General features: G+C 37.8%; 2 protein-coding genes across 2 annotated transcripts; both read right to left on the bottom strand.

Moving 5' to 3' along the window:
* Positions 1–1,366: 1,366 nt before the first annotated feature.
* On the bottom strand, positions 1,367–3,908 carry LOC107168714 (uncharacterized). Its single transcript, XM_015518217.2, has 4 exons — positions 3,550–3,908; positions 2,872–2,970; positions 2,473–2,654; positions 1,367–1,751 (listed from the first exon to the last, which is right to left on the bottom strand). Exons 1-4 carry the CDS (start codon positions 3,763–3,765, stop codon positions 1,541–1,543), a joined length of 708 nt encoding a protein of 235 aa, XP_015373703.1. The 5' UTR covers positions 3,766–3,908; the 3' UTR covers positions 1,367–1,540.
* A 4,098-nt stretch (positions 3,909–8,006) lies between these two features.
* On the bottom strand, positions 8,007–9,815 carry LOC149060780 (uncharacterized). The gene has a single exon (XM_089228892.1). It carries the CDS (start codon positions 9,129–9,131, stop codon positions 8,007–8,009), a length of 1,125 nt encoding a protein of 374 aa, XP_089085018.1. The 5' UTR covers positions 9,132–9,815.
* Positions 9,816–13,884: the final 4,069 nt, after the last annotated feature.

Here is a 13,884-nt window from a genome sequence, read left to right as displayed (position 1 = left end):
CGTGGTTATTACGTATAGATAGGTATACTTTTGCGAAAAATATTTAGAATACAATCACTAAATTACAATGTATACCTAATAGGTATTCGGATATGTTATAAAATATTTGAACACTTTTCGAATAAATATAGGTACCTATTTACTTACCGATTTACTTTACTTCAAAAAAAAAAAAAAAAAAACCTATTTTTTTGTATTTAGAGAAAAGATTAGATTTGTATTCATATTTCAAACACAATAAAGTAGGTAAACGATCTGAGCACAGTAAATGTCGACATGTCAAGTCTAGCTTGCCATTGTGATTGATGTTTTAAATACTTAAATTTGAAATAGAAAAATATGAAATATTACCGTCAGCATTATTAGTTATTAGTTATTACCTACTCATCAGTATAGGTAACAATAAAAAGTATACATTTTATTAAAATATAGGTATATAGTATTATAGTAATAGTAAATATTTATATTTTTATATGCTTTTATTATTCATAATTTATTTTCCAATGATCGATAACACGCTAGGTTGAATTAAATTTTTCCTAAAACATCTAATTTTTTACTTCATTACAATTTTGTTAGTACCTACTGAGTAATATATATTTTAATCACATATTATTGTTATTAACTTTTTGCTCGATACCAAATTACCAACACTTACCTTGAGAACGATGAGAATATAGGTTCTTGGAATTAGTATGCAATAAATCTAAGTTAACCTAGATACCTATTATTTTGTAAACGTCATTGTGTATTGAAAAACATAGTAATGTACGTTATTATTATTATTATTATTATTATTATAATATAATATTTATAAGTTATAACTACTATACATATTGTCTATTAAGTAGGTAGGATAATATATTATGTGTATTATTGTGTACCTATAACATAACGTAACTAATAATGTGTGTTATAAGTGGCTTATAACGTATTATTGTTTAGTATGAATACAATTCATACAACTTACATACCTATGCGGCTATGCTTGCTATTATATAGATATTTAATTATGTTCCATAAATTAGTAAGAGTACCTACATAGGTATAGGTACGGAAGACATGCATTACGCGCATAGTCCAATAAGATTCGAATACGTATATGTACCTATTGTACCTAGTATATTAGTGCCCAGCTTATTTAGGGTCCATAAAAGTACATCCCAGATACATCATTCGTTTGGCACTTACTGTAATTTCTATCTTTGGGATGCAATTATAGTATGCAACCCTGCACTTTTAGTGCATGTGTTTATAGTGCATGTCTGGTGTTTTTGTAATGTGCGTAAAATGTTTAAATTAAAATGGTAAACTGCGCCATTAGTAATACAATTCTTGCCAATTTAAAAAAAATGTAACATAAACATTAAACACACTACTTTATTATACGAAAAATAATAGTAATAGCTATATATTATAATTCTATTATAGTGGAGAAAATAAAATACACAAATTGTATACAAATTGTTTTGTATGTAATGTGTATCAAATATTATTATTGAAGTATAGTATTTTATGCTCTAACATTTTTATTTAAAATTTATACGGATTTACGTCTCGCAATTATTTTTGGAATAATTGACGTATATTTCATGGGCAGTTGGCAACTTTGCGTGAGTTTCAATTTTTTCGGACCGCTATTTTCCACCAACTCTGGATGTTGTTGGTGTTCTGTTGGTAAAATGGTTTGCATTAGTAAATAACCATTTTCTCCTAGTTCGCTTGTTCCTCTCCCAGGAATGAGTGTACGCCTGAATGAAAAAAATGATTTGTAACTATAATATTATGACTCTATGAGAAATTTCAAAGCAATTTTTTACTTCTAAAATAAATTTTACACGATATGTATGATCAGGAAAAAATAAGTACGTATTTACTATACATGTGATAGATAAGGCTTTTATAATTAGTAATTACCTATATTATCATTATATTGATTTAAACTCTATAACTAATTAAGTGATTTAATTTGTAAATACTAGCTTGTACTTATAATTTATAAAATAGCTGAAACAATAACTAATTAGTTAAATATATTTATTGCATTGTTCTTGTAATCGTTAGAATTACCTAAACATATTATATTATTGTGGTATAATTTAAATCAGAATAAAAATTATATCACTCATAAGATATTTAGATGTATTTTATAATCATATTTTTAGTGAGTTTTAAGGATTTTCAAGTTAATATTAAGAGTTCAAGTCTTAATGCTACAAATTAATACAAAGTTAAGGTTAACCAAAAAAAAAAAAAATTGTAAAAACAAAGATTACCTATAGTATGTTAAGACAATTTAAATTTAATACACGTTAACCATGTTATATTGAAAATGCATCTTACAAACGTTTTGAATAGGTTTTATAATTTATTTAAGGTTGAGAATGTTAATACTGTACTTAAAGTTAAGGTCCTACGAAAGCTACTTGTCAATTTTTTTAATTATATATATATATATATAATTTTATTTACCAGTTATATACTCGGCGTATTCTTGATCTTCTTCTCGTGTATTGATAGTTATTATCAACATAAATGTAACACCACCGTACAAATGCCACAACAGAATAACAAACGATTAAATTACAAATACATTCCAATGATTCCAAAGTAATTTTGTCCATTTTAAATTGTGATTTCAGGCAGTTGTTTATCTATATGAATGAAAAATGCATTACCTGTTGGAATATCATATCATAAAGTTCAGTGGCGTAGCCAGGGGGGTTAGGGTTCAACCTCCCCACCAGCCAAAAACGTCGAGACCTAATAAAAAATGTAATGACAAAAAATAAAGGTAACTTTGTACCTATTTTTATTAATTAATTTATTTGGTATACATTTTATAAATAATTAAAACGAATGACTACGCACCATTGTAAGAAAACTTAACGTGTAAGTTTTAAGTATAGGCACTAATCCATCTGTCCAACATTGACAACCACTCCATACTAACATTGAAGTAAGTGTTATCTGTAAATGTAAGTAATTTATAAGTATCTGAGTTACGAATTTGAATTTATAATAAATATAACATTCACATAATAAATCATAAATCATAAACGTATATTAGAATAATCAAGAATGCGTAAGAAATTTGAATTTTAAAAATCAAGAAAATTTGTTATTTATTTGCTAATAAACATTATTGTCAATCATATTGATTGTTTTGTGTATTCTATTTTCATTGGTGTTAAATTGTGTGGAATAGTCATTGAACAATTTTATTTTATTTTTTTTAAATAGGAGAATAAGAGATCAATATTATTAAAGTTTTGTTTGAACTTCTATCCTTTTATAATTGAATACGGACAACCGTTGTAATTCGAAACCGTATTAAATTAATTTTCGTGTTTAAATTGTCTATATTTAGCCCCTTACAAATCGTTGCTTCTTGTCATTTTAATTTTCTTTTAATTATTACCTATACTACTAAGACATTTTTGTCATCATAATTTATATATAATAAAGTTCATTATTATATTTTAATTAAAATAAAATTTAAAAAGTTTATTTGCTATGAATATTATAGAAATATTTAGTAATAGGTACCTTTAGCCAGAATTTCCACCACAGACCTTTTGGCATTCTATGCAGACGGCGTGGTCTTTGAATTGGATTCATGTATGCTATTATATATGTTTCGGATAAACGCCAGAAGTAAAAAAAATAAAAAAGTGAAGGTAATAATGTGATAATTGATGAACCACAATTAAATTTTTGTGTAGACTGTAACACATTTTCGATTAGGTGTTCATGTGTAGTCATTGTTTTTGAAGTTGCTACGTCTAAAATATGTGCCTAATTTATTTTAATTATTTTAAGAATTGATTTTAAATTTAAATTTTTTAATTATTTCTGTTTGAAAATACTATAATCAATGCATTTTAGGTTGCTTGTTAAAATTTTAATTGTTTTTAAGCCAGTTCACTATTAAGGCGCTTTTGTGATTATTCTTATAAAAATGTTCCCAAGTAATAAGAAAAAATTATTCTTATTAGCTGTTATTGAAGAAGCTAGAAGCACCTATACATTTATAAAATATGAATAGTATCATAATTTATAATAGTACATTAGTATAATATAATAATATTATTAATTTATACACAGGGCCGTATTTTTAAATTGTACGCGCCCAAGCTCAAAATGCATGAATGCATGATGCCCATTTTCAATACTTACATTCATTTTAGTATACCTAAAAAAGTGAACAAACATTTAATTTACCATTAGCCATAAAAATAAATAATTTATTACGTCACTTTCGTGACTGAATGGGTGAAATTAAAGATAATTTAATTTAAAACATAAACACTTTCGAGAACTAGATAATAAATAACTGCAAACAGTAGCTGACCCACGCTGTTTATAGAATAAATAATTTCTATTAATGATATGAAGATTTAAATAAAACTTGATGCGGTGCGTCCGGTTGGACGTCCCGCGTCGTGAATAAAAAGACTGTTGTATTCAGTAATTAGTTGTTTCTATTGCTATGTATAAAATAATTATATTTACAATTTATAGGGTCGAGAAAAGTGTCGATTTGTGTCGACCAGACTTAATTAAGTGAGTCGACACAATCGGAGGCACTTAGGCGTATGGTCGGGCTAATGCCGGACCCTATCTTTACAATATTAGGAATGTCAATATGCGGTTAACATAACATGTGTAGGCTAGGGAGTCGGCCGTCGTCGGTGCAGACTTAAATCAAAGCGGCACTCCGACGGCGAACCTGGCTCGGGTCGGACAACTTAATTAAGTGCCGATGTAATCCAGTGGTGGCCCTGAAAAGGGCCCTTTTAATAATCGCGTTAGCGGAACGGCGATGGATCAGCGGTTGGCGATGTTGTCGACGGTGTGGTCTGCCGGGACCGTATCGTCGTTGATCTTGGGCATCCGACGCTTATGGCCGTACAGCGGCGTCGTCGTCGGATGGATGTTGATGGCTGACCGGTAGCGGCGATGTTGTCGACGGCCGATGCAGCGACGCCGTGTAGCAGCGGTTCGTCAGTCTTCGGCGATTGGACGTTGTTAAATGCCGTGTGGCGGCGTAGTATTCGGTCCGCGGCGGCTGGGCGATGCTAATTGCCGTGGAGCGGCGTAGTGATCGTTCTTCGGCGGCCGGTTGTTGATAATTGCCGTGTGGCGGCGTAGTTGTCGGTTCTCGGCGGCGGACGATGACAATTGCCGTGGAGCGGTCTGGTCGTCGATCGTCGGCGGTCGGTGGTCTGGTGTCTGGTCTTGATCCTTCTTCTATCTTGTTGTGTTTGATGGATGTTGATAGTTTGAAGGTTTGGAAAAGACTGACTAAGTTATCGAAATCATCCGGTATATATACCCATTTCGATAACTTAGTCCGTCGCTGATTGGCCCGAGCCTCTGTTGTGACAGATGAAAATCACACCGTTGTGCTGCCGTTCGCCTTTACTTGGTGTGGTTTTCATCTGTCAAACCGCTTCGTTTTTGGTCAATTAGTGGTCTTGATAAAGACCTTTTTATGTCTCGGTTTATTCCGTAACAGAACCCCCCCCAGATTTGTGCCGGGGTGGGAACCATCTAGCACAAATTTTAAAACGTTCGGAATAAACGTGTGCGTGTTTGTGCTGCTTTGTACACAGCCGTTCGCAGCTGGTTATTAATGCTAATCCATTAAAATTTTCTTTGTTTTCTTTTAATTGTTTTAACAGTTGTTTTCTTTTTTCTGCTGCTTCTTGTTTAGCCTTTTCACGTTCTGCATTTATTGGTGCCATTTTTGAAACTGATGAGTATAACTTTGTCGACCGTTCTTATATATTTAATTGTATGTTAAATGCTTTCCGCTGATTTGTCAAAGCTGTCATACCTCTCATTGGCTTCTTATGATAAGTTTTTTTGTATTTAATCGATGTTTTGTTTGTCCATACCGTAGTATGGGCGAACTTCAGATACGTTGACAAGTTCTTCCCGCTCTGAGTCAATATTTCTTACGGCTAGTGTATTCTGACTTACTATTCTGGTTACTTCTTCTCGTTCTTCGGTAATCCTTGGATAACGAGTAAGTGTGTCTGCCACTATGTTGTCTTTTCCCGGAATGTACTGTATTTCCAGATCATATTCTTGCAGAGCTAGCGTCCATCTGGTCAGTCTTCCGTTAGTTAGTCTGCAACTCTTCATAAACGTAAATGCATGATGATCTGTTTGTATAATAGTTTTATGGCCTACAATGTACTGTCGAAATTTGTTACAACAATATACCAAAGCTAACGCTTCAATTTCGGTTGTTGTATATCTTGTTTCAGGTGATTTTAGTGTTCTGCTTGCGTAACCTAATGTTGCCCTTTCATTGTTATCTAGTATTTGGTATAATTCTCCGCCTATGGCTACATTTGACGCATCTGTATTTATATATAATGGTTTTGAGAAATCAGGAAACATTATTATCACGTCATTCAAAAATGCCTTTTTTGATTCTTCAAACGCTCGTTGGTGTTTTTCTTCCCATTTCCACTTCACGTTATTTCTTGTCAATTCAATTAATGGCTCAATTATGTGTGCGAACTTATTTACATATTTTCTGTAAAAATTTAAAAATCCTAAATAACTTTGTATTTCTTTCTTTTTGCTTGGTGTTTTAAAATCTTGAATCGTTTTTATTTTGTCAGTGTCCATTTTTATTCCTTCCGTTGAAATTATGTGCCCTAAGAATGATACTTGTTTTCTGAAGAATTGACATTTGTCAATGTTGATGGTAACATTGTATTTTTCAAATCTTTCGAGAACCATTTTTATGTGTTCGTAGTGACTACTCTCGTTTTCCGATGTAATTAATATGTCATCTACATAAATTGTTACAAAGGATTGTAATAACGGGCCTAATACAATGTCCATGCTTTTTTGAAACTCTGACCCACTTATATTGAGTCCAAATGGCAAACGTTTGAATGAATAATTTCTGCCATTTATGAGAAATGAACATGGATCCATGCTTTTTTCTGCAAGCTTTACTTGCCAATATCCGCTTCGGAGGTCCAACGTGCTAATGCATTTTATTTTTTCAAATTTCGAGAATATTGTTTCTATTGTCATAGGACATTCTCGGTCTGGAATAATTTGTTCATTAATTTTTCGGGCGTCCAAGCATAATCGTACGTCACCATTTTTTTTAAAAACTGGCACAATTGGTACCGAATATGGTGATCTTGATTGTTTGATGATGCCCATATCCAACATTCGTTTAACTTCTTTTTCGACTGCTTCACGTTTCGTGATCGGAATAGGATATGGTCTTTGATTAACTGGTTTGTCGTCTTTTAATCTTATTACACATTCATACCCTTTTATTTCACCAGGGATATTCCGAAATACACTATGATATTGTTGTACTAATTTATCTAATTTATCTTGAATGTGGTCAGGTAGTGTATTGAATTGTATTTGGTTTAATGGTTCCGTGATTGGCTGTGTGCATATTGCTCGTAAATGCATGGGTTGCTTTGTTTCTTTTTTCGAAAATGGTATATCATACATATTGTTGTTTATTTTTATTGTCAACTGTCTTTTTTCATAATCGATTAATGATTTATTTGTTTCCAGAAAATCACTACCTATAATACCTTTTTCATTCAAATTGTTTATTACAATGAATGGTGTCTGTATTTGTTCATTTCCTATTTCTATTGGTAACAAAATTTGCTTAGTTACTTTTGTTGGTTTGTTGCCCATCGCATTATGTATACTAAGTCCAGTTAATGGTATTACTGGTATCTTTGAGTCATCTTGTATTATATTATTGTAGTATTCCTCCGATATTGCACATATTTCGGCTCCTGAATCGATTAACATGTCATACTCTCGATTGTTTATAGATGTTTTTATGTATGGACAACCCAATTGTTGTGTTTTGGTAAATGCCACGTCAAAGTCTTCATCTCTTGTTAAATCTTCTGATTTTAATAAATTTAATGACTTGTCTGGTGGGTGCTTTTTCTTCATTGTTGTCTTTGTAATGTCTTTTAGATCAAGGGTGTTTATGACTGAGGTTGATCCATTTCCACAGTCCCCTGTTCCCAGTTTTTTGTCCTATCAATATCTTCAATCGTCTCCTCCCTGTCGCTAATTATGTGGTCAGCATCGAGTTCTGGTTGATCCATGGTTAATTGTCTGATGTTGGGATTGCGGTTACCTCCATAGTGCTGTACCGGTCTCTGCGTGTATGGTTTGTGTACATCTGAGGTATGTTTATAATTTTGGTTGTTTGTCGGGTATGTTGTTCTATTGTATGTGTTGTTTTGCCTGGTATTTATCTGTTTAGTTGGGTTTTCATTATATTTAACTGGTTCCTCTTCTTGCTTTATATTATTTTCCAACTCACCTAATTTTTCCCAAATTGGTAAAAATTTTTTTTCCTTTGTCGTTTGTATGTACGCCTGAATGGCTATTGGAAAATGTTTCGTGATCAAATTAATTGCTTGTTCTTCATTCATTTTGGGTGAATCAAGGTGTTTCAATTCCGCCATCCAATGGTGAAAATGTTCTTGGAAGTCCTTTTTAATCGGTTTTTTTCCCGCTTCCGTGCATTTTATAAAGATATCCCATTGATGGTTTTCGGAAAAGAAATGCTTGAGGAACAATTCATTGAACGTTACTTCGTCTAGTGATGCGTCTTTGATCATTGTGTACCATTTTGCTGCTTTTCCACGAAGGTTATTTTCTATGACTATCATTTTTTCTTTTCTGATGGTGATTTGTTTGTGTTCTAAGTATGTATGTATTTCCTTCAGAAATTGTTTTGGATGTTCCGTCTTGCTCTCTCCACTAAAAGTTGGGGCTATAATATCCACCGTTGACCTATTGCTGGTGTTCATAAATACGCCATCATTTTTTGTAGTCTGCAGTGTGGTTACATTGGTCTGTAGATTCTGGATATCTTTTTCCTGTCGTGCTGTTGTTACTAATATTTTGGTATCCGTATCATTAATAAGTTGTCTTAATGCATCATACTGATTTTCCATAGTCTCTAGTTTTTTCTGCAGTTGTTGCACAGTATCTTCCAGTATTTCTATTTTCTCCTCTAATTGTTGCGTCTTTTCTAATATTTGTGTGTCTCCTCCAGACGTGCCCTGGTTACGTTTCTGTCTTTGGTTTGGACTCATTATGATGAATATTAACTATTTGTTGTATTCCTAATTTTACTGAGTGTTACCGGGTATATGTTTCCACCGTACCGATTAGTAAACTTGCTTCTTGAATAGTCGTTCTGGCAATTTATGGGTATATGTTTCAGCCGTACCGACTAGTAAACTTGCTCCTTGAATAGTCGTTCTGATTGGTGAAGATTTCGAGTCACGGGTTGGGCGCCAGCTGATGCGGTGCGTCCGGTTGGACGTCCCGCGTCGTGAATAAAAAGACTGTTGTATTCAGTAATTAGTTGTTTCTATTGCTATGTATAAAATAATTATATTTACAATTTATAGGGTCGAGAAAAGTGTCGATTTGTGTCGACCAGACTTAATTAAGTGAGTCGACACAATCGGAGGCACTTAGGCGTATGGTCGGGCTAATGCCGGACCCTATCTTTACAATATTAGGAATGTCAATATGCGGTTAACATAACATGTGTAGGCTAGGGAGTCGGCCGTCGTCGGTGCAGACTTAAATCAAAGCGGCACTCCGACGGCGAACCTGGCTCGGGTCGGACAACTTAATTAAGTGCCGATGTAATCCAGTGGTGGCCCTGAAAAGGGCCCTTTTAATAATCGCGTTAGCGGAACGGCGATGGATCAGCGGTTGGCGATGTTGTCGACGGTGTGGTCTGCCGGGACCGTATCGTCGTTGATCTTGGGCATCCGACGCTTATGGCCGTACAGCGGCGTCGTCGTCGGATGGATGTTGATGGCTGACCGGTAGCGGCGATGTTGTCGACGGCCGATGCAGCGACGCCGTGTAGCAGCGGTTCGTCAGTCTTCGGCGATTGGACGTTGTTAAATGCCGTGTGGCGGCGTAGTATTCGGTCCGCGGCGGCTGGGCGATGCTAATTGCCGTGGAGCGGCGTAGTGATCGTTCTTCGGCGGCCGGTTGTTGATAATTGCCGTGTGGCGGCGTAGTTGTCGGTTCTCGGCGGCGGACGATGACAATTGCCGTGGAGCGGTCTGGTCGTCGATCGTCGGCGGTCGGTGGTCTGGTGTCTGGTCTTGATCCTTCTTCTATCTTGTTGTGTTTGATGGATGTTGATAGTTTGAAGGTTTGGAAAAGACTGACTAAGTTACTTTGCTTTGCTTTGGGAGGGGTGGCTATGCCGTTTACTATTCCAGGCTTGTGCCTCTACTAGTGGATGGATTTTGGGGTTGATTGGTAGGTTCAGTTATGTTAGTCAGTCCAATTTAATGGGTATGGTTTGAGTAAACGTTTGGTGGTTGGAGGGGAGTGGGTTTTACCTAAGAGGCGGATATGATCGTAGTCGGAAAAAGAGTTATTGTAGAACATTGTTTTTGATTGAGAGCAAATGGAATTTTGGATAGATTTGAAGTTGGCTGATTTTAAAAGGGCCGAGTTTCTAACGATAGAGGGCATACCGGTTATCGTGCGTATGCCGATGTTTTGGACGGATTCAATACGTCTCCAATGGGAGGGGCCGATAAAGGGTGCCCAGGAAGAGCCAGCATATGTAAGTATGGGGGTCACGTAAAGTTTAAGTATGTTAAGTTTTGTTTTCAGCGGAACGGGACTAGTACGGTTAAGTAAGGGGTAAAGCATACCACGGACGCGGGTAGCTTTTTTGGTTACGTCTTGAATGTGTTGGTTGAATGTAAGTTTACGTCCAATCGTGACGCCTAAGTATTTGGCCTGTTTTGACCAGTTAACGGGTTGGTTATCGATGGTTAGAGGTGGAATGTGGGTTGTATCAGAACGCCCGAAGAGGACGCCTACTGTTTTGGTCGGGTTTATTTTGATTCGCCACCTGTGGAACCAGTTGGACGCGAGGTTGAGTTGGTGTTGTAGTTGTATGGTTGCACGTTTGGGGTTTTTATTACTAGTAAAGAACATTGTGTCGTCAGCGAAGAGTGAGAGGTTGGCTTTAGGAGTCGTTGGAATGTCGTTAATGTACGTCAAGTATAGCGTCGGTGAGAGACAGGAGCCCTGAGGGACTCCTGCGAGTACGTGTCTGGTAGTAGAGAAGGAGTGTTCGATTTTAGTGGTAAAAGTACGGTCGGTGAGAAAGGATTGGATGATTTTTACGATTTCTAACGAGATGTTGAGTTTGGAGAGTTTGTAGAGTAGGCCTTCGTGCCAGACGCGGTCGAAGGCTTTCTCCACGTCGAGGAAGACGGAAGCAGTGTTTAAGTCGTTGTTAAAGTTTTCGCTCAGTTGGTGGGTGAGTTTGGTCAGTTGTAGTGTGGTCGAGTGTTCTGGTCTGAAGGCGAACTGTTCGGGACGGATTTTGTTTTTGAGTTTGTCTTGTAGGTGGGTGAGGATGAGTCGTTCGTAAATTTTGGACAGGGAGGAGAGGAGGGCGATTGGTCTATAGTTTTCGGGTTGTTTATGGTCTTTGCCTGGTTTGGGAATGGAGATGATGACTGCTTTTTTCCAGGCAAGGGGAAAGTAGCAGATTCTGAAGGCGCTGTTGATGATCCGAGTAAGGGACAGTATAACGTTGTTCGGTAGGAATTTAAGAGCCGTGTTGGTGATGAGGTCTTCACCTGGGGCTTTCTTTTTGCGAAGGTTGCGAATTATGTCTTGTATCTGGCCGGGAGTGGTAAAGAGGTTAGATCGGGTGATGTCAAGGCCTTGTAGGTACTGGGAGTGAGCGGTTACGTCTGGTAAGTCGGGGCCGGGGTTTGTTTGAAATTGACGTTCGAGCGAGTCGGCTATCAGCTCTGCTCGTTCGTTGGCCGGAAAAACTAGGCCGTCGGGGCCGGTTAGTGGGTGAGATGCTGGACGTTTGTGTAAGAGACATTTGTTGAGTTTGTATATTGAACCGTCTTGGTGGTCTAGTGAGTTAAGAAAGATGTCCCATTGGTCAGTATTGTGCGTTGCGAGTAAGGTACGTATGAGAGATATTTTGGCGTTTAGTTGTCGTTTAATTGTCGGGTCGCGGTTTATTTGCCATTCGCGGCGTATACGGTTTTTGTCTTGTATTTCCAGTTTAATGTAGTCTGGTACTACAGTGGACGGGTGATTGCGTGTCGGTACGTATACGCTGGATTCAACCGCTTGTTGGATATGTTTTGTGAGGTTTTCGATTGCCAGGTCGATAGACTCACGGTCGTTGGTCGGTTGAGTGGTTGAGTTCGGTAAGTTCGCGAGAGTTGTCGTGTATTTTTTCCAGTTAATAAACCGATTCGTAACCGGTGGAGAAGAAGAGATCGGAGTGCAGAGTGTATCTAGAAGAATGGGGTTGTGGTCGGAAGATAGTTCGTTGAGGTTAGTGATTTGGGTTTGATAGGGTAGTCGTACGAGGGCGATGTCGAGTATGTCAGGTCTGTATCGTGTGCATGTCGGGAAATGTGTGGGAGAAGAGGGAGCAGTTACAGAGTAGTCCGATTGTTGTACGTGGTCAAAGAGGACACGGCCGGCAGCGTTAGTCGTGTGGCTATACCACAGCGGATGTTTGGCGTTGAAGTCGCCTGCCGAAATTTGCCACTCGGCACTCTTTGTCAAAAGGTCAAGGTCGTTTGTCGTTAGTAGGGTTCCGGGTGGTTTGTATACGGCTGAAATAAGTACTTCGTGGCCGTTGAGTTGTACGAGGATGGAAGAGGTTTGGATGGTTGTGTTTAGGGTAACTGGTTGGTGGACGATACGTCGGTTGACGAGAACGGCCGTGCCTCCGTGGGCGGGCGAGCCCCGCACGGGTGGCAGGTCGTTCCTGTACGTAAAAAAGTTAGGAATGTGAAGTCTGGCAGAGGGTTTTAGGTGGGTTTCGTTAAGTAGGATTATGTCGGTTTTCAGTTTTAGTGCTAAAGAGCGCAGTTCGTCAAGTTTGTGGTTAATGCCGTTTGAGTTCCAAAATAGAATTTTTAAGTTATCCATTTTGGGGGGATAGTATGGTTAAGAATGATTGTATTGCTGTTTGTATCAGGGTTTTGGGGTCCTGGTTGTTTACTATGGCTGTTAAGAGGTTGGTCAGGAGGTTTAAAATGAGGGACAGGTTAATTTGTGGGGCTTCGGGACTGGTCGGTTTTGGTGGTGGTGGTGGGGGCGCTTGGCCGGTGGTGGCTGCAGCGTACGAGTGGGTTTGAGGTTTTATTGTAGTTGTTGGTGGGGGCGGGGGTGGTGTAAAAGATTGAGTTGTCGGCGGCAGGGTTTGAGGTTTGGTTGTTGGTGGTGCGATTTTGGGTTTTATCGTCAAGAGATGTGGGCATCCGCGGAAATTAGCCGTGTGGGGCCCGCCGCAATTGCAGCATGTCGGGGTTTGCTCGGGAGTTTTTTGGCATTCAGATGCCAAGTGATTTCCTGCGCACTTGACGCATCTGGGTAGGTGGCCACAGTTACGGGAACCGTGTCCAAAACGTTGGCACGAAAAACATTGTGCCGGGCCGGAAGGTTTAAGGGCTTCTACCGAGATTGTAAGATAAAATAGGGAGTTGAGAAGGAAGATATCCTTGGCGTTCGGGGTTGCCGCAATGTGTACGAGGCACATGGGCATCGGTTTTTCGGGAGTACCGAAACGGCGAATGTATTTTGTTTGGAAGTTTAGGGTTTCTAGTTCGGATTTTAGATCGTCAGTGGTGATGTCGGTCGGTATGCCCTTTAGAACGACCTTAAGGGAACGATCTTCAGGGAGGCTGAAGGTATGGAATTCAGTTTTGCTGTCAACTAGGACTTTCTGAATTTGTCGGAAGTGGGTGGGGTCGGTAGTTTGGACAGTTATTTGTCCATTGGATGTGGTTTTGGCTGTAATTGCCGATG

Source organism: Diuraphis noxia, unplaced genomic scaffold (assembly GCF_037042655.1).
Source record: "Diuraphis noxia isolate RWA-SAM2 unplaced genomic scaffold, SU_Dnox_SAM2 contig0001, whole genome shotgun sequence".
NCBI classification, from domain to species: Eukaryota; Metazoa; Arthropoda; class Insecta; order Hemiptera; family Aphididae; genus Diuraphis; species Diuraphis noxia.
This window is presented reverse-complemented; position numbering and strand designations above follow the sequence as displayed.

Coding starts and splice junctions, on each gene's coding strand:
- LOC107168714 (XM_015518217.2), bottom strand. CDS start 3,765: ATGACTACACATGAACACCTAATCGAAAATGTGTTACAGTCTACACAA. Junction 2,971..3,549: donor GGTGGAAATTCTGGCTAAAG/GTACCTATTACT, acceptor TTACATTTACAG/ATAACACTTACTTCAATGTT. Junction 1,752..2,472: donor ATACGCCGAGTATATAACTG/GTAAATAAAATT, acceptor TTTTTCATTCAG/GCGTACACTCATTCCTGGGA.
- LOC149060780 (XM_089228892.1), bottom strand. CDS start 9,131: ATGAGTCCAAACCAAAGACAGAAACGTAACCAGGGCACGTCTGGAGGA.